The sequence below is a fragment of the Mixophyes fleayi genome, chromosome 2 (genome assembly GCF_038048845.1).
Source record: "Mixophyes fleayi isolate aMixFle1 chromosome 2, aMixFle1.hap1, whole genome shotgun sequence".
NCBI classification, from domain to species: Eukaryota; Metazoa; Chordata; class Amphibia; order Anura; family Limnodynastidae; genus Mixophyes; species Mixophyes fleayi.
In genome coordinates this window covers 27,795,142-27,814,352 of record NC_134403.1, presented here as the reverse complement: position 1 = coordinate 27,814,352, position 19,211 = coordinate 27,795,142, and the positions used below count along the sequence as shown (strand labels likewise).

Here is a 19,211-nt window from a genome sequence, read left to right as displayed (position 1 = left end):
TACATGATGTACTGTGTTTTGTAAGCACAGCCTATGATTTGAAAACAATGCAGAGAATATAGTGCACAATGTCAGGAAGCTGCAGTCAGCCACACCCACAGGTAGTCTCCTATCATCTCCCTCTCTGTAGCAGCTCTGCTACTGAACAGAGTCCCTGGCTCTAACCCACTATATTTAAAAAAAAATGCATTCTGACATATTTGGAAAGAATCTTCTAAGAATTCCTGTGTGTGCGTGCCTTTATAATCATTAGCGTGGGAGCTTACAGAAAAACGACTAAATGGAAATGAAGAAAGCGTAACAAAACAGGACAACCGGAACAAAAACAAATGTTTGAACAAATGCAGTCTAAAAAGTTAATGTTTTGTGAATGGTAACACACTGTATATCCTCTTCGTGCCATGTCGGTAATACAATGGGTCAGCATAAAAGGAACGGAGGGCAGGGTTTCTGGCGGTTGAAAAGAACTCCGAGAGAAAGCAAACAAAAAGAAATCTATAAATCAATACTTTTTTTCCCCCTTATATCCGCACTAGATGTGAGAAGTTTGGTAATTATGTTTCTCACTACTGATGTGGATCATTTATCAAGAAAGTAAAATGTACATTCATTCTGGCTAAATAAATACGTCTTAACATTAAAGGGCAGTACCGGCTGCAAGAACACTATATAACACTTATTAATGGAGAAACTCGAACAGACCGTTCTCAAACCAGTTTAACAAATCGATACAAAAATGTGAAAATTAGGTTTGATACATGTTGCATTTCTAATGCAAACAGTGAACACAGTTGTTAAAAGGTGATACAATACTTTTTATTATTACAAAATATTTAGGGGTAAATGTATCAATGTCCGGATTCTTCAACTCCGGCGAGATCGGCGTCTTCAGTGCTTAAATTTAAAGCGGCGCTGCCTTGTAAACGGAAGTTTCCCTTTACAATGCAGCGCCGCTTTAAATTTAAGCGCTGAAGACGCCGATCTCGCCGGAGTTGAAGAATCCGGACATTGATACATTTACCCCTTAGTGTTTTAAAACCGAAAATATTTAAAAACACTCATTTTAATGCCAAGGTGATCTTCGAACCACAACGGCAAGTGTTGAACCTTGTAAGCAAACGGCAAACTAGACTCGGGGTCTATAGTTGACTGCACGGTGAACGTTCCGATTGAATGTTGAACCGGATCAAAGTTTTATATAAAATGCTATACATTAATGGGACCCAATCAAGGGAGAAGCTCGTTTGCTTATGTAACCTGTAATAATGGTATGACAGTCATTTGTGTAGTCTTCTTCAAGGTGTAGATATAAAATCTTGGCATTGTGTTCTTTTGTTCCGGACAAAAAACAAACCTTTATTTCTCGTCGTTCTATGAGGCTTACCATGGGGGTGGCAATGTTCACGATTATTGTTTGAATCTATGCATTTATTTCCATGTTCAGTAAACCCAATGGTGCTGTATCACCATAATCTGTTCATGAAATTCTAAGAAGGAAAATAGACCAGCTCCACAGCTTACTTAACGGACAATAAATGGTGTTAATCATCTCACTTAATTACACTGCAAATCATTTAGACTCTCTCTAATGAGAAACGTGTGCCTTGTTAGAGATATTTTAAGACATTGCTTGGTTCTGTTCAAAATATCAACTACTCTACACTACTCTTGTGTCACATAGTACACCTACTAGTACTGCTATACTACGTTCAGAACATCGAGATTGAAACAGCCCATTGGGTTCGTGCTCTGTGGTGGCAGCTGCAGGTAACAGGATTGGCGGGGGCTGCATGTTAGTAATTCACTTATAATATGATGATTTTCTTGTTGCAAGAGTCTAAGGGGCCTATGTTTGAATGTTTCCCTCATCGGTAAGGTGAGTACTTTTTATATATCGCAGGGGCGGATCTATTTTTAGGAGGGGGGGTGATTTGGCATAATCACACCCCTCCTTCATTCTGATTGGCCCTGGCCCCCGCTCGCAATTGCCCCCGCCTCCTACTGTTTGATTCGGAGGCGTTTTGATTGGAGCAATTTAAAGTTAGGTTTGTGCTGCTAGGGGGGGGGGGGGGGGTCCGCATTTATCAAACAAAAATAATCGCAGAGACAGCTGAATAACAGGGTTCTTTCCCAGAGCAGTAATAGCAACTTACCAATTTGTAGGGCCCGTCTCCGACATTCGGCTCAAGCGTGCCCAATGGAACTGAAAGCCCGGGTTTGGCCCTGCGGGATCTTATCACGCAATTCTCCAAAAGCACTTCGCGCAATTAAATTCTCCCCCATAATGTTCAGTTCTTTTACACATAACATTAATATTATTTTATGAATAATTTATCATTATTAAAAAAAAAACTGCATTCAAAATATGCTTTATTCCAAGGATAAAGCGAATGTTAATAGCTATTCCTCTGTTGAATCACTCTGTATGTCTCTACACTGGCTGCCTGTCTTCTACCGAATCCAATATAAAATACTTTTACTAACCTACAAGGCCATCAACAAAGCTGCACCAACATACATCTCCTCTCTTGTCTCAAAATATCTCCCAACTCGGCAACTCCGTTCTGCAAAAGATCTGCGTCTCTCATCCACCCTCATTACATCCTCCCATTCCCGGTTACAGGACTTTTTTCGGGCTGCACCCACTCTATGGAACTCTCTCCCTCGCACAATAAGACTCTCCTCTGTTCTACAAACTTTCAAGCGTTCTCTGAAAACCTACCTATTCAGACAAGCGTATAATATTCCTCAACCACCATCTTAACCTCACTACCTTTAGCCTGTTATACAATTTCACACAAGACAACTACCCCCGGACCAACATTATTGTGTGACAGGATCATTTAGCTTATGAGTCACCCTACCTTTGCAGTCTGGCTGGGCCAAGATGCAAAATGTATACTTAACCTCATGTGTCAATCTCCCATTGTCCCATAGATTGTAAGCTTGCGAGCAGGGCCTTCTCACCTCTTTGTCTGTTTTACCCAGTTTGTTTATTAGTTTATTACATTTGTCCCCAATTGTAAAGCGCTACGGAATATGTTGGCGCTATATAAATAACTGATGATGATGATGATGATGATGATGATGATGATGTTAATGCTTTTGTTCTATTTAAGGTCTCCTGAGATGTATCGCAGCGATGCCTGTTAAACAGACGTTAACAAGGTCGAGCCTTCACCGTTGACGCTTAATGCCGGTGAGGTTATCGCTGGTGACGACACCTCTGATGGACAGTTGGATACAAACAAGAGCGCGTTTTCACCTGTTCCCAAATACACCCCTAAATAAGTGGTTTCTAGATATTCTCACGGTGAAAGGGATGTTTGTGCTTTGTGGTGCACAATACTATAAAATAAATAATATAGTTGCAGAAATCCCGGTCCGGGGCAAATGTGACGCCATGTGGCTAAGCGCCACCGGAAGGGCGTGGGTCTGGAATCAGGATGTGGCGTCTGCAGACGTGACGGGGGTGCAAACATGTGCATCTTCTGATGGGAGGAGCAGCATAATGGCCAGGCGAACGTTCACCTGCCCATTACAGAAAAGTACAGTAGCAACAGATATAGGATGGGGATGAGAGACACACAATAGAGTAAGAAGTTAAAGCTGGGGGTAGGAAGACGTTGCAGAAGCCCCAGAGAAGATGGTCCCACAAGTGCATCCTCTGCTCTACCTAAGCAGGTCCTAAACAGGTGAGCTGCAGACCTCCTGTAAGATCCTCCTCCTCCTAACTGACTGAACACCTAGAGATCAAGGAACGTGCAGTACAAAGGGCAGCACCAGTGTGCCAGCTTCTATCTGTCCAACATCACAACGTTCTAATTACCTGAATCTTGTTGCTAACAACAAGCCTTGTTATATATAAATTATTCTTTTACAGCAGCTGTAAACTACTGGACAAGTATCAATGCTCAGAAAACTTGCTGGTTCTGCCAACATTTAATGGAATGTAATTGAGGTGCCGCAACAAATCTAAAGGCATGAAGATTATTTACTTATCCATGGTATATAACAATTGAAATTTCATGGAACACCAAGACAACATGGATGAATTTCTTTTCACATACAGGTGCATTTGAAACGCCAACCTTCACATATTAGGAACCTCACGCTATAACTCTGTGTTTTTGGAGGACCCTGCTCCTTCCACTATATATCGCTCAGTCTGTGGCTTCCAGCTGCCTCCATTCCCCTCCTCACATCGAGTAACTGCCCCCTTACATGCAGCACTGTCCTAACACATCACTGATCTCCTGATATACTCTGTGCTGCTGGGATGAGCTTGCTCTTTCCACTGTATAACTCTCAGTCTGTGGCTTTGTGCTTCTGACCATTCCATCTTCACATCATGTCACTGCCCCTGTTACATACAACCCTGTCCTCACTAACACATCACTCATTTCCTGATATACTTTGTGCTGCTGGGGGACCCTGCTCCTTCCACTATATAACTCTCAGTCTGTGGCTTCCTGCTGCCTCCATTCCCCTCCTCACATCATGTCACTGCCCCTGTCACATGCAGCCCTGTCCTCACTAACACATCACTTATCTCCTGATATACTCTGTGCTGCTGGGGACCCTGCTCCTTCCACTATATAACTCTCAGTCTGTGGCTTCCTGCTCTGCCTCCATTCCCCTCCTCACATCATGTCACTGCTCCTGTCACATGCAGCCCTGTCCTCACTAACACATCACTCATCTCCTGATATACTCTGTGCTGCTGGGGGACCCTGCTCCTTCCATTATATAACTCTCAGTCTGTGGCTTCCTGCTGCCTCCATTCCCCTCCTCACATCATGTCACTGCCCCTGTCACATGCAGCCCTGTCCTCACTAACACAATCACAGGAGTGGACAGGTCACTGAATCCCACAGGATTACCACACTCATCTCCTTAAATATTCTGCTGCTGTGAAAATTCCGATGAGTTCATTGGTTACATATTTTTTCACGACTACTTTAAAAATGAGGTTGTCTTGGAGAAGAAGAAGATGAAGATTGAATACAATAAAGTGCTCTGATCTAGTCAAACATTTAGATTAGATCAGTGGTTCCCAAACTTTCTCAGTTCGAGGCACCCTTAAGGTCATCATAATTTTTCCAAGGCACCCCTAAGCCAAAATAATTACCGGGTAGTCCCGTTTTTAAGTAGTTGGGTCAAAATGACGTAAGATGTACTTAGGCCCCTTCACCATCACATTGCGCCCCTTCATTATATCACTGCGCCCCTTCACCATATTACTCTGTCCCCCTCTTCGCCATCTCACACTCTGTGTCCCCTTCTTTGCCATCTCTCTGTCCCCCTCCTTCAGCGTGTCTCTCTCTGTCCCCCTCCTTCAGCGTGTGTGTCTCTCTCTGTCCCCCTCCTTCAGCATGTGTCTATCTCTGTCCCCCTCCTTCAGCGTGTCTCTCTCTGTCCCCCTCCTTCAGCATGTCTCTCTCTGTGCCCCCTTCAGTGTCTCTCTCTGTCCCCCTCCTTCAGCGTGTGTGTCTCTCTCTGTCCCCCTCCTTCAGCATGTGTCTCTCTCTGTCCCCCTCCTTCAGCATGTCTATCTCTGTCCCCCTCCTTCAGCGTGTCTCTCTCTGTCCCCCTCCTTCAGCATGTCTCTCTCTGTGCCCCCTTCAGTGTCTCTCTCTGTCCCCCTCCTTCAGCGTGTGTGTCTCTCTCTGTCCCCCTCCTTCAGCATGTGTCTCTCTCTGTCCCCCTCCTTCAGCATGTCTATCTCTGTCCCCCTCCTTCAGCGTGTCTCTCTCTGTCCCCCTCCTTCAGCATGTCTCTCTCTGTGCCCCCTTCAGTGTCTCTCTCTGTCCCCCTCCTTCAGCATGTGTCTCTCTCTGTCCCCCTCCTTCAGCGTGTCTCTCTCTGTCCCCCTCCTTCAGCATGTCTCTCTCTGTGCCCCCTTCAGTGTCTCTCTCTGTCCCCCTCCTTCAGCATGTGTCTCTCTCTGTCCCCCTCCTTCAGCGTGTGTGTCTCTCTCTGTCCCCCTCCTTCAGCATGTGTCTCTCTCTGTCCCCCTCCTTCAGCATGTCTATCTCTGTCCCCCTCCTTCAGCGTGTCTCTCTCTGTCCCCCTCCTTCAGCATGTCTCTCTCTGTCCCCCTTCAGTGTCTCTCTCTGTGTCCCCTTCAGTGTCTCTCTCTGTCCCCCTTCAGTGTCTCTCTCTGTCCCCCTTCAGGGTGTTTCTCTGTCCCCCTTCAGTGTCTCTCTCTGTGTCCCCTTCAGTGTCTCTCTCTGTCCCCCTCCTTCAGCATGTCTCTCTCTGTGCCCCCTTCAGTGTCTCTCTCTGTCCCCCTCCTTCAGCATGTGTCTCTCTCTGTCCCCCTCCTTCAGCGTGTCTCTCTCTGTCCCCCTCCTTCAGCATGTCTCTCTCTGTGCCCCCTTCAGTGTCTCTCTCTGTCCCCCTCCTTCAGCATGTGTCTCTCTCTGTCCCCCTCCTTCAGCGTGTGTGTCTCTCTCTGTCCCCCTCCTTCAGCATGTGTCTCTCTCTGTCCCCCTCCTTCAGCATGTCTATCTCTGTGCCCCCTTCAGTGTCTCTCTCTGTCCCCCTTCTTCAGCGTGTCTCTCTCTGTCCCCCTTCAGTGTCTCTCTCTGTGTCCCCTTCAGTGTCTCTCTCTGTCCCCCTTCAGTGTCTCTCTCTGTCCCCCTTCAGGGTGTTTCTCTGTCCCCCTTCAGTGTCTCTCTCTGTGTCCCCTTCAGTGTCTCTCTCTGTCCCCCTTCAGTGTCTCTCTCTGTCCCCCTTCAGTGTCTCTCTCTGTGCCCCCTTCAGTGTGTCTCTCTGTCCCCCTTCACTGTCTCTCTGTGCCCCCCTTCACTCTCCTTTACTTACCTTCTTTCCTGACGTCCTCTCTGCTGCTGCTCCTCACTGAGGCTGGCGGACTTTTTTTTTTCTTGCTAGGGATCACGGCACCCCAGTGACAGCGCCGCGGCACCACAGAGAGCCGCGGCGCACAGTTTGGGAACCGCTGGATTAGATAGATTTGTATTACTACACTTGGAAGATACTCCTGATTTCTAAGTATTAGATGTTTTCTTATATACATAAATATGTATCTCTCTCATAGAACAGGGCAATATGCTCTAGCTCTACAGAAGGGCAACTAACACACTGCATCATTACAAAAAAGAGTGGAGAGACTGAGAAGCCAAAGATAACGTTCTACATCAGGGGTCAGGGAACTTTTTTACCTTTTACCCCCAAATATATTTAGATGCGCCGACGTTACCCCCTTGATTTGAAAGGAAGGAAATCATATATTCTTAATTATTGGAATTTTAAAATATTATTGAATCTATTCAAAATTTCTTTGAAAGCTTCAACTTTAAAACTTCAGGTTTTGGAGTAATGATGTTGCTTCATTTTTTATACGAGAGCATCAATATTGGGGCATTTTGATGTCATAGCAATTTGGATACAGTCTTCAGCGTCCAATCGATTTTTCTGCTTTGTTTTTATGTTCGTTAGAGTGGAAAATCCTTGTTTGCAAAGGTAGGTTGTTGCAAAAGGCAGCAACTTTTTGACTGCCTTCTCATGTGCAATTTTGAATTCCTTTGCAGCTGTTGACATCCAAAAATATGACAGAACTGCTTTGTTTTCAAATGCAATACTTGCTTCATTATTGCATCAAAACTCAAGAAGTGCGTCTGCCAACTCTTGAGGCTCTTCTGGTACAACAGCAATTTCACATTTAAAGGGGTCTACAATCCAACTGACAGCATGCGAATCGCCAGCATTACCCCCAGGAATCTCATTTTTACCCCATTTAGGGTAATTTACCCCTGTTCCCTGACCACTGTTCTACATAAAGGGTCTAGACTCAGTTATATAGATCCTGTAACACAGTACATGATATACACACTATACACAGGATCTCATGATACAGGGTAGATGCAGTAACATGCAAACCAACTGGCTCCTACACTACAATAACCGATATATTTTTTGACACCGTACAACCCCTCTAATGACTCTGTTTAGGTCAATGAATATAGTTCTATACAAAGCTCATTAAAACTTCCTCTATAGTAATCAAAGTTCATTCATCCAATTTGTTTTGTTTGTAGTTTAATCATTGCTTTTATTGTTCAATAGAGTGAGTTAAATCTAGTTTTTAAAACAAGAACCACGTGATTGAACTATATCGTCATGGACTAACTACTGTTAGTGGTATCCTGGTCTAGATCATGGTTGTAATCAAGTGTTAAACAATATAATCATGGGGAATGTGCGTCTGCTGAGAAAGCAACTTGTTGAATAATTACTTTTCAACAACAACATTTGTCCTTTTTCCTCTTTCCAGCTGCGCTCCCCCTAAAACGTCCCCCCCGCAGGGCACCTCTCCTCTTTGGTGTGTGGCAGAGTTATGATTAATGTCATAGACTGATTAGGCTGGCTGCCTCATTAACTTTTTAAGTAGTCGTATACTATTAGATGTGACCAACAACACAGGTAAGTCCTCTAAATGTGTTCTAAGATAAAGGTAGTGTTGTAACCGTCTTGATACCAGAGTTAAAGATAAGTTTTAATGCTGCAAAGACGTTGATTCTACCATTAATTGTTGGGCCCTTTGGACTTAAAACTTGGGTGAGAAAAACAGAAATGACGGGTTTGGGTGAATCGCTTCAAGACGAAATAACAAACCATTACTCTTTTCAATGTAATTTATCATGATATATAGATATTTATGGAGTCCACACAATGGTCTAGCTTGTTCCATGGTCCACGTATTGAGGTTTAAGAAACATGTGTCTCTATTTACTGTGCTTATGCCCTCCGGTCTGGCAATGTCCTTTCAGACGAATGATGTTCTACTCACATTCACGGCCAGCCAGGTAGAATTAAATATACATATAAAATAGAGGGGTTTTTTTCAAATTGCTTTCAGCTTCGCAGTGTTTCCCTTATTCTCCACAACTGGATAACAAACCCTCTGTGTTCAGAACATCAACACATACATTTAACAATCATTTCTGCCAACTGGACTACGCATCCATAGGTCGTCTTTCTCCCCAGTATTTAAATGTAGTTTATTATCCCTGACATCACTTCTCTTCTGAACACATTTGTTTCCAGTTTATTACACCTTATTTCAATTTCAAATAACCCCAAAAAATACACAAATAAAATAAGGGGATACCATAGTCTTTAACATATCAATAGATTTCAAAATGTTATGCTGTCAAAGCAATTTTTTGGCGCAGTAATACTCTTTATAGAGATTATATTTCTATATAACAGTGTGAAAGACCTCACAGAGCTCTTTCATTTGGCCCCCAGAAGACAGGCTACAGTCACACACCTAAAATATTCATTGCTGAATTTGCATCGACACACAAGGTCCTCACGTTGACTTGATTCAAGCTGATGAGGTGCAGAACATCTGTATTCAGTTTATGGACTTTCTTTTAGTATGTTCATATCCATTAACAGGGCTCTTACTCTGTAAGAGTTTCAGGTTATTATAAGAAAGTGTTGAAAGCAATAATGGAATACGCAAAAAAAAAAAAGAAAAGAAAAATCAAAGTATGGGAATACTTTTCATATTTTACAGAACATGAAAGATGAGGACAGCTGTGAATAACTTGTAACATAGTATAAGGCGGCCTTTATGTTCAGATGAAACCCTTATAAGCGGTAATAGATCCACTGCTCCGGGTCTTAACGGAGAAAAGCACCATTACATATTTTATATATATATATATATATATATATATATATATATATATATATATATATATATATATATATATATATATATATATTTATATTAGGGATGTGCACCGGCCACTTTTGGTGTCTCGTGTTTTGGATCCGGATTTGCTTGAGGTTTTGGGTTCGGATTTGTTTCGCAAAACACCTGACGAAAGGTTTTGGTTCGGATTTAAGGTTTTGGATTCAGATTTATTTTGAAAAAAACAATAAAAGTGCTAAAAACCAGTTTTTCACTCCTACGCTATTATTAACCTCAATAATATTCAATAACAATCATTTCCACTAATTTCCAGTCTATTCTGAATACCTCACAATATTGTTTTTAGGCCAAAAGGTTGCACCGAAGTAGCTTGAGCACATAATGCCAAAAAAAGAGGTACAAGATGGAATTGTTCTGGGCCCTCCCTCCCACCCCTCGTGAGATTTGACGCGAGACTTGGACGACAGAGCCTCGTTTTCAATTTTTTGTCCGCCGGAAATATCCGAACAGTGCTCGGGTCCCGTTCGGATCAGCACTGTTCGGGTGGGCTCGGATTAGCGGAATCCGAGCCCGCTCATCTCTAATATATATATATATATATATATATATATATATATATATATATATATATATACAAGTTAACCCGTGCAAGATACTCATGCATTCTAGTCAAATCAAGCTACTTAAGGTGTTAAAAAGGTTCTTGTCATGCATTTGGGCCTAGCCCAGTCCTCCTCAGGGGAAGAGCGTTACTTCCCGACACAAGCGCCCTTTTTTAACGTGGTTTTGTCCACATGTCACCACCTCATCATTTTTCTCCATCACCTCATCCTTCATCTTCATCGCCACATCCTTCATCAAGCTACTTAAGGTGTTAAAAACTCCCCACTGTCACCCCCGGCAACCACCAACCACTCCCAACTGTCACTTCTCCTTCAAGAAATATATAGGTCAGTGTATAACTCTGCCCAGCAGGTGGCGCTGCAGCTTGTTTTTTTTTCCACACACGCCACTAGGCATTTATATAGTAGATATATATATATATATATATATATATATATATATATATATATATATATATATGTCATAGCGTGGGCATGTATGGCCGCCAATGGAACTGGTTCCCTTGTATTTATTGATGATGTGACTGCTGACAAAAGCAGCAGGATGAATTCTGAAGTGTTTCGGGCAATATTATCTGCTCATATTCAGTGAAATGCTTCAGAACTCATTGGACGGCCCGTCACAGTGCAGATGGACAATGACCCGAAGCATACTGCAAAAGGAACCAAAGAGTTTTTTAAGGCTAAAAAGTGGAATGTTATGCAATGGCCAAGTCAATCACCTGACCTGAATCCGATTGAGCATGCATTTCACTTGATGAAGACAAAACTGAAGGGAAAATGCCCCAAGAACAAGCAGGAACTGAAGACATTTGCAGTAGAGGCCTGGCAGCGCATCACCAGGGATGAAACCCAGCGTCTGGTGATGTCTATGCCTTCCAGACTTCAGGCTGTAATTGACTGCAAAAGATTTGCAACAAAGTATTAAAAAGTGAAAGCTTGATGTAGGATTGTTTAGTTTGTCCCATTACTTTTGGTCCCTATAAAAAGTGGGAGGCACATATAGAAACCGTTGTAATTCCTACACTGTTCACCCACTCACCCCTGTGCTGAGCACTTTGGGGCTCTTTACATATCTATTTAATGCCTGCTGGTCAAAAATGATTGGCAGGCAATAAACTGGGGTACGATCATTTGTAAGAGGAGACTTCCGTGCGTTTCTAATGGAAGATCGGTTCCTTTTGTCTGTCAGAATCTGAAAAAAACAGATCATTGTGGGGAGTGATCTGTGGGCTTTCTTAACCCCTTATACACAGAGCACTCACAGGGTTAAAAGGGAGCGCCAATAAAATATTCTTGAAAAATTCATATACTCCAATTGATAGTAAGATGATTTGCAAATGATTGTTATTAATGTTTCAGCTGACGCCAGGCAGTAAAACAAACGTATATTAAAGCTGCGTCACCTACTTTTGAGCTGGAGATTTCAGGCGACTTGTATCAAATCGGTTTGAAATGTTAGTTGTCTGAGCTCTTACATCCCCCCTCGCCCATCCTTACATAAAGTAACAGATTATGACAAGCAAAGACAGTCAGGGCCACCAAGAGCAACTTCTTGGGGCTCCTTCCATGGGGTATATTTACTAAGCTGCAGGTTTGAAAAAGTGGAGATGTTGCCTATAGCAACCAATCAGATTCTAGCTGTCCTTTATTTAGTGCATTCTACAAAATAACAGCTAAAATCTGATGGGTTGCTATAGGCAACATCTCCACTTCTTCAAACCCGCAGTTTAGTAAATATACCCCTATACCCACTAAAGAGGACGGGGACAGCACCAGGTTGGTGGCTCCTCCCACTACACAGACAGGGCCGGGTTCCCCGGCAGGCCCGGGCCCCACCAGTACTTTGTACCTGCTCCCACACTCTCTCTCTGGACTCCTCACCACAGCTACTGGTTCTTTTTTTACTTTGTTGCAACAATGTTACCACTTCCCACATAACAGTTACTTCTTAGTGCAGTAGGTAGGTTTGAAAATCCTCTATCAAATGAAGGATATTAATTTAAATAAACACATGGGCATCTCCTTTAATTAATCTTTGGTGGAGATAATTTAAAGGAATGTTATGTACAAAACCTTAAATTAATATATACATACATATTTACGGCATGGTTTCCATCAAAACCAAAGGATGTGCTTAAATAATGACATAATGTAAATGTTTCATTAAACATCTTACAGAATTTTCAAGCGCCAGAAAACAGAGAAATCAAACAGCTAAAGGTTTAACATTGAGGGTGAGCAGTATGAAGACCGTTTCTAGACCAATTAACTCCTAGTTACAGAGTATCTCAAACTATTCAGTCTCGTAACGATCTTCAATAACCACAATATTGGCCAATGCCGAGGATTAATGCTTTGAGTTTTGCTATCCCAAATACATTCATATAATGGATGTGAGACATTCCGTCACCCAAACAAATGAATTGGCCCGACAAAGGACAGAGAGAGAAAAAGGCTAATGTGATCTTCAGCCTTTTCTGTGCCAAATTCATCCTTTTGATTAACATCCTGGTTAATATAAAGCTGACTTAATGGGCAGACATGTCACAAAGTGCAGCAAAGAAAAGCCCTTCAGGTCTTCCTAAGAAAAGTTACTTGTCCTTCTTTAAGTAATGATGAAACTGGATTCATCTTCAGACAAGCCTGCTGGACCACTCAGCAGACCATACTCCTGTACGGCCATCGATGACAGCCAAGACGAGGAGAGAGATTTCAGCACTGGTAGTAACATCTGGGCAAACCATTTAAAAGCCCATTTAGGAAGCACATGGTGAACATGTCTCCTGACTGGACAGAATCCACGGCCGAGCCAATCAGAAGCCGCATTCACTACACACTGACTGTCCCAGGTCCTCGATGATTGAAGAGTACAAGTTGGGTCCACCAGCACTCTCCCTGCTGTCAGCATTGTAACACTTGTTACTGCATTTTGGTAACTGGAGGTCTTTGGTGGATGGGGGAAGTAGAGGTGTTCTACTAACACATTTGTTGGGGGTCATACAAAAGAGCAGGGTTTGTCTAAAAACAGAGTTGCCCAAAGTGGAGTAACTATTTCCATATCGGGTCATATTCAACCTCACAAACAATACTTTGCCCCTCAGTGCGTTTACCGAGCTGTCAACTAATTAATGTATTATTAATCCCATTTCTGCCTTCGCATAAATATTGGTTCAGTCTATAAACATGGTTGCCTCCACCGCATGTAAGTGACAGGTGCCATTTAAAATAAAACAGTTACTTAAAGTTTTGCCCTGACGGCACAACCCTCTCTTCAAACTACCGGACACCGTAGATCTGTCGGACAAGCTGTGAAGGGACCCACTGTGAGAATATATTGCATTTATCCACAAGTATATACTCACACAGAGATACCACTTTAAGAAAAACAATAAAGACGACATAATGTATATGTTCCGGCAGGCTTCATTAATTGCCTTAGCTAATAACCCATGACACATCTGGATTTGCGGCAAACCTTTAACCTAAAATCGATGGCCACTTCATAATGAGCACATGGACTAAACAAACGGTAAATAAACAGCCCTGTCAGTGTAAAGTAATTCAATCTGCGACTCTCTCTGTAACTAGACAGAAGATTAATTATTCAGAGGTGTTTTCACTGCCACCAGGCCAATAGCAATCCGCTAATGACTTCAAGTACCAGAGATCATATTGCCGAATGGCTTTTACACATATCTCAATAGGCAGGAGTCCAAGTTACCAGGCTGACTCAGCTGAAGTTTCTGGCCTGACTACTACGAACCACTGAAAGGTGAAGTTGGGGCTATTACTTTTCGGTTTGACGTTTCCTCCTGATGTCAGCTATTTATGAAAACATTGTAAAAAAAAAAGAAAAATCAGTTACAATGAAATGTATGATTATTTCAGAGGGTGCACAGACAATCCCATGTGTCTTTTTCAAACATAAATCACTGTGGCAGGCTATAAGAAGACTGTTGGTATTTACCATATTCCCTAGTTTTTTCTTCTTCAAGTTGCTATGAAAGATTTATGATTATGCATTACCATGGCAACAACAGTCACATGGCACTTGAGGTAGTGAGCAGAGTTGCTTTGGAACACCCCTCTGTGCTCTGTCTGCACTGCACCATCTGCCTTCCCCCCTCTCTGCCATCACATGACATGGGGCAGCACAGTGGCGTAGTGGTTAGCACTTCTGCCTTACAGCACTGGGGTCATGAGTTCAATTCCCAACCATGGGCTTATCTGTGAGGAGTTTGTATGTTCTCCCCATGTTTGCGTGGGTTTCCTCCGGGTGCTCCGGTTTCCTCCCACACTCCAAAAAACATACTGGTAGGTTAATTGGCTGCTATCAAATTGACCCTAGTGTGTCTCTGTGTGTGTGTGTGTATGTTAGGAAATTTAGACTGTAAGCTCCAATGGGGCAGGGACTGATGTGAGTGAGTTCTCTGTACAGCGCTGCGGAATTAGTGGCGCTATATAAATAAATGGTGATGATGATGATGATGAGAGCTATGAACCTGTTCTGTGTAGCACATCTACTGTGTCTGGCAGCCATTTTTGTTTGCCAACAGAGCTTGTGAATTTGATTATTGTAGTAGGAAAGTTATGAGATACATATTTAAAATAGTACTCCAACTTGCTATTTAAAAAAAGAAAAAAAATTGTCTATGTGGGATTGAAGCTTTAACTTAAAACTGACATCTATCTCACAATTTCATAATAGTTTCATAAAAACGCTCATATCCACAGTAGTCTTCCTCATTCTCCTATTACATAGAAACAACCTAAGTTGGCTGCACAGCTGAGCACTTCATCCGTAGAAATGAGCAAGGGCCAATTATTTATTTAGCTTAGATTGTTGGAGACCTTCCCCTATACACTACAGGTTTTTTTTTCCACAGATGAGCATCAAGTAATTGTATCATACTAACATAGAAATGCTTTCTAATGCAAATTGCATACACTGTGCTACTTACCGTAATCTGATTTAAATTGTCATGTTTCATCATTGTCAAGAAAAACATATAAAAGTGAACGCTGAATGAACACGAAAATAAAATTGTGTCTTTTACGACTGAGAACCTTTTCAGAAGTAACTTTTACATACTCTATTCTATTTTCTGAACTCCTGCTAAAGACTCGTTTGCTGTCCAATATCCCCCCATCCAGCAGCTACAAATTGACATCTGAATTAATATACTTTAAGGCACCTACCAGTTTCTTCATCAATGCTAAATCTCCCCAGACCACTGCCATCTCTTATGGAATATTGTATTTCACCATCCCGACCATTATCTTCATCTCTTGCCAAAACTTGTAAAACACTTGTCCCAATCCGTGAATTCTCTTTTATAGATCCAGTTACAGCAAAGTCCGTAAAGTACGGAGTGTGGAGGTTCTCATTGACGTCTACCACTTCCACTTCCACAAACGAGACAGACGAAAGGGAAACAGGTCGACCCTTATCCTTAGCTCGTACGGTTAGATTGTAAAATTGTTGTTTTTCATAGTCTAATTCTTTGTTCAAGCGAATAGCTCCACTGGTTTTATCAATTTCAAACCTTCCGTTGTAGTCGTTGACCAACGAGTATCGCACTTGACCACCAATACCAAGGTCAGGGTCTTGGGTTTCAAGCCAAGATATTACTGTACCCACTGGTAGATCTTCAAGTACCCTGGCAGTATAGCTGAAAGGTATAAATATTGGAGAACAGTCATTTACATCATCCAGGTAGACCTTCAAAGAAACTACCGAAAAAAGCTGTTGACCATTTTCGGCTTTGTCTCTTGCTTCGATTTTTAATGTGTAGTTGGACATAAGTTCTCTGTCCAATTGATCAGCTACATACACTATTCCAGTAGAGCTGTTAATTGCAAATTTTTTTGTGTCGGTTAAAATGGAATAAGTGACTTCACCATTTGGTCCAAGATCCTTGTCTCGAGCTTCTACTTGAATCAATTCCGTCCCAATGCTAGTGCTCTCTAAGGCATTCGCCAAATAGCTTTCTTGTAGGAAGATGGGGCTGTTATCATTTGCATCATTTATATGGATAGTTAACAGTCGCCATGAAGATCTTTGAGGCTTGCCTAAATCATAAACTGTAATATTAAGAAGATATTTATCTGTCGTCTCTCGGTCCATGGGCATCAGGACGCTGAGTTGACCGGATTCCATATCAATAGTAAAGCAACTATCAGTATTGCCATCTGTGATTGTATAAAGCACCTTTCCATTAAATCCAGAATCAGGATCTGTGGCTTTAATTTTAAGCACAGAGGTTCCCACCGGAAGGTCTTCTTTAACCGATACATCGGAAGGAAATGATTTGTCAAACTGAGGTGGCTGCCTGTTTATTGAAAAGTAATCAAACAAACTATCTTCATAATTTAGCCTAGCGTTGGCCTTTGATTTTTTTAGAAGCTTTTCTGCTAATTTCTGGGCAACTCTCGTTTCTTTACAGTCAAAATACTTAGACGGTACCTTGCCATGCACAACTGTTATATTAACGAACATAGGATCTGCAAAGTTTTCACCATCGGTAGCGGTGATCTTAAGCGCAAAGTTACTATTTCTCAGACCAGAGCTGATAAATGATTTCTTAAGCTGTAAAACCCCTGAATCTGGATTCAAGTAGAAAAAGCCTAGCTCATTTCCGGACATGATTTTATACTTGACAAGCTCTAGCTCGTCTATATCAATTGCGGAAACAGCCGTGATGTGTCCACCAGTTGGGAAATCAAAAGAGACGACTCCTTGGCAAGCTACCTTCTCGAATAATGGCTTATTGTCATTTATGTTTCCTACATGAATAGTTACATTCACTTCGCTCTCGTGGCGGTATGGGGACCCCCAATCAGAAGCTCTTACAATAAACCTATAACTCTCAGGAGACGACTCAAAGTCAAGGACATCGGAGGTGCTGACAATTCCCGTAAACTGGTTAATGGCAAAAGGCAGAGAGTGTAAACTAGCAATGCTGTAAGTGATATAACCATTCTCTCCTTTGTCCCTGTCAGATGCTGAAACCGTTAAAACGCTTGTTCCAATGGGAACACTTTCGTTGACAAATGACTCGTACAAGGTTTGTTGGAATTCTGGGGTGTTGTCGTTGGCGTCTTCTAATCTGATATTGACTTTTGCTTTGATATCATTGTCTTTCAACGTTACTTCTATTACAAAGGTATCTTTCCCATCCATGTTTAGGTGACGCACTGTGGTGATCAGTCCCGTTCTGGAGTTAATCTTGAAATACTCAGAATCTTCACTTTCCGCAATTTTGTAGTCCACAGAGGCGCTCACGGGCAGGGCTTTCACTGCTGTTACAACGGCGCCAGGAGGAGAGAATTCACTGACCGTCACGTCGTAAACATCTTTTTCAAATTCGGCCTTCACCTCTTCCTTTTTAGGGCTAGCTATATGGACATATTTCAATTCCGAAGACTTTTGAGGGGATCCTTTGTCCTTCACCTGAAGAGTCAAATTGAGACCGTATGGAAAACTGTCCCAATCAATTGGACTTTTTTGTTTGATTTTATATTCATTCATCCATTTTCCCTCCTTCGCCAATGAAAACTGCTGCGGCAAGTCCCCCGCGACAATGGAAACGGATTCAATGTCTCCATTCGCACCCTCGTCAACGTCGTCAATAGTAACGACGGCGTACGAAGGATCCACGTCCAACATGGATGGAATGTGAGTGACCACAGTGATTGTGGGAGCATGTTCATTAATACGTTCAATGTGAACAAAAAGTTTGGCAGTACTGCTGACGCCATTGTTGCCGTACAGTTTCATCCCACGATCCACCGCTAGAACTTCCAGGTCGTATCTGTTTTTCTCATCGTAGTTCAGACGTCCGCTCAGCGAGACAACCCCACTGGTGGGATGGACAGAAAAGAGATCTACCTTACTCTTAAAATAGTAATAAAATTCCCCATTGGATCCAATATCAGCATCAGTGGCAGTGACCTGTGCAATACTAGTCCTTATAGGAGTACTTTCTGCAATAGTAACAGAGTATGTTGTTGGTGAGAACAGGGGTCTCAAATCATTCATATCTAAGACTTGGACGTTAACTTTGGTCCAAGCCTCTAAGTCTTCTCCTCTCACTGAAGCTTTTATTGATAATAAATAGCTGTCTTGAATCTCTCTATTTAGAATGGCCGAATTTCCCCCTTTCGTTCGAATCCGTAGAAAACAAAAGTCTCCAATTACGACCTCTTCTGCTTTAAAAAACCCTTCTTCATCTCCGGACATTATCCTGTATTTGATGTCCCAGGACAAGTTGGCCAACTTAATGCCGATCTTCGTTTGGCTGTTGAGATATGTCCGGGCCGCTGAATTTTCATAAACTGTGGCATTGTACGTTGAATGTGTAAACTGGAAGATCTGTGGTGAAGTTCCTTGGAGGCCAAAGCATAATTTAACAAACAAACTTAAAAACGCCAAGGAGGGCGATGTCCGTATGCCTCTCAAGATATCCATGTTTACGGCTATTCCATCGTTTTTTTCTTCCTAAAAGACAAAAGAAAAAGAAAATTGTAAGAAATCAAGAAAGATTTATGGATAACATCAATAAGTAACTATAGACTGAGATGAAAATGTTAAACATGTAAACAAATTGCACATGATATCAAATACACCAAACCATTAATGAATACCTGACTTCTCTTTGGGTCTCCCATCCAGGGGAAATGATGATGCGCTTTGCATCATCATGGCCCGCCCTCTGCTGGACGATAACGCTATTGCATCATCGCGTAGCGGGGGCTGGGCCATGTGGACACGAATTCCGCCATCGGGACCCGTCCAACAAAGCCCTACGACGCAAATCATGCCATAAAGGCACAGCCAGGTTTACAAAAAAGAGAGGTGGTATCAGGGAGGATGGACTCCTCTCCTGGGGGTC

At 42.4% G+C, this 19,211-nt stretch overlaps 1 protein-coding gene across 5 annotated transcripts in view; it reads right to left on the bottom strand.

Annotated features, from left to right (window-relative positions):
* The window catches only part of FAT3 (FAT atypical cadherin 3), a 451,200-nt gene that overhangs the window by 292,865 nt on the left and 139,124 nt on the right, over positions 1-19,211 (bottom strand). For all 5 annotated transcript variants that reach the window (XM_075198718.1, XM_075198719.1, XM_075198721.1 and 2 more), the window contains exon 3: positions 15,517-18,817. In XM_075198718.1, the coding sequence (XP_075054819.1) occupies positions 15,517-18,787 (3,271 nt within the window). In that variant the 5' untranslated portion in view covers positions 18,788-18,817. The remainder of the gene's footprint in view (positions 1-15,516; positions 18,818-19,211) is intronic.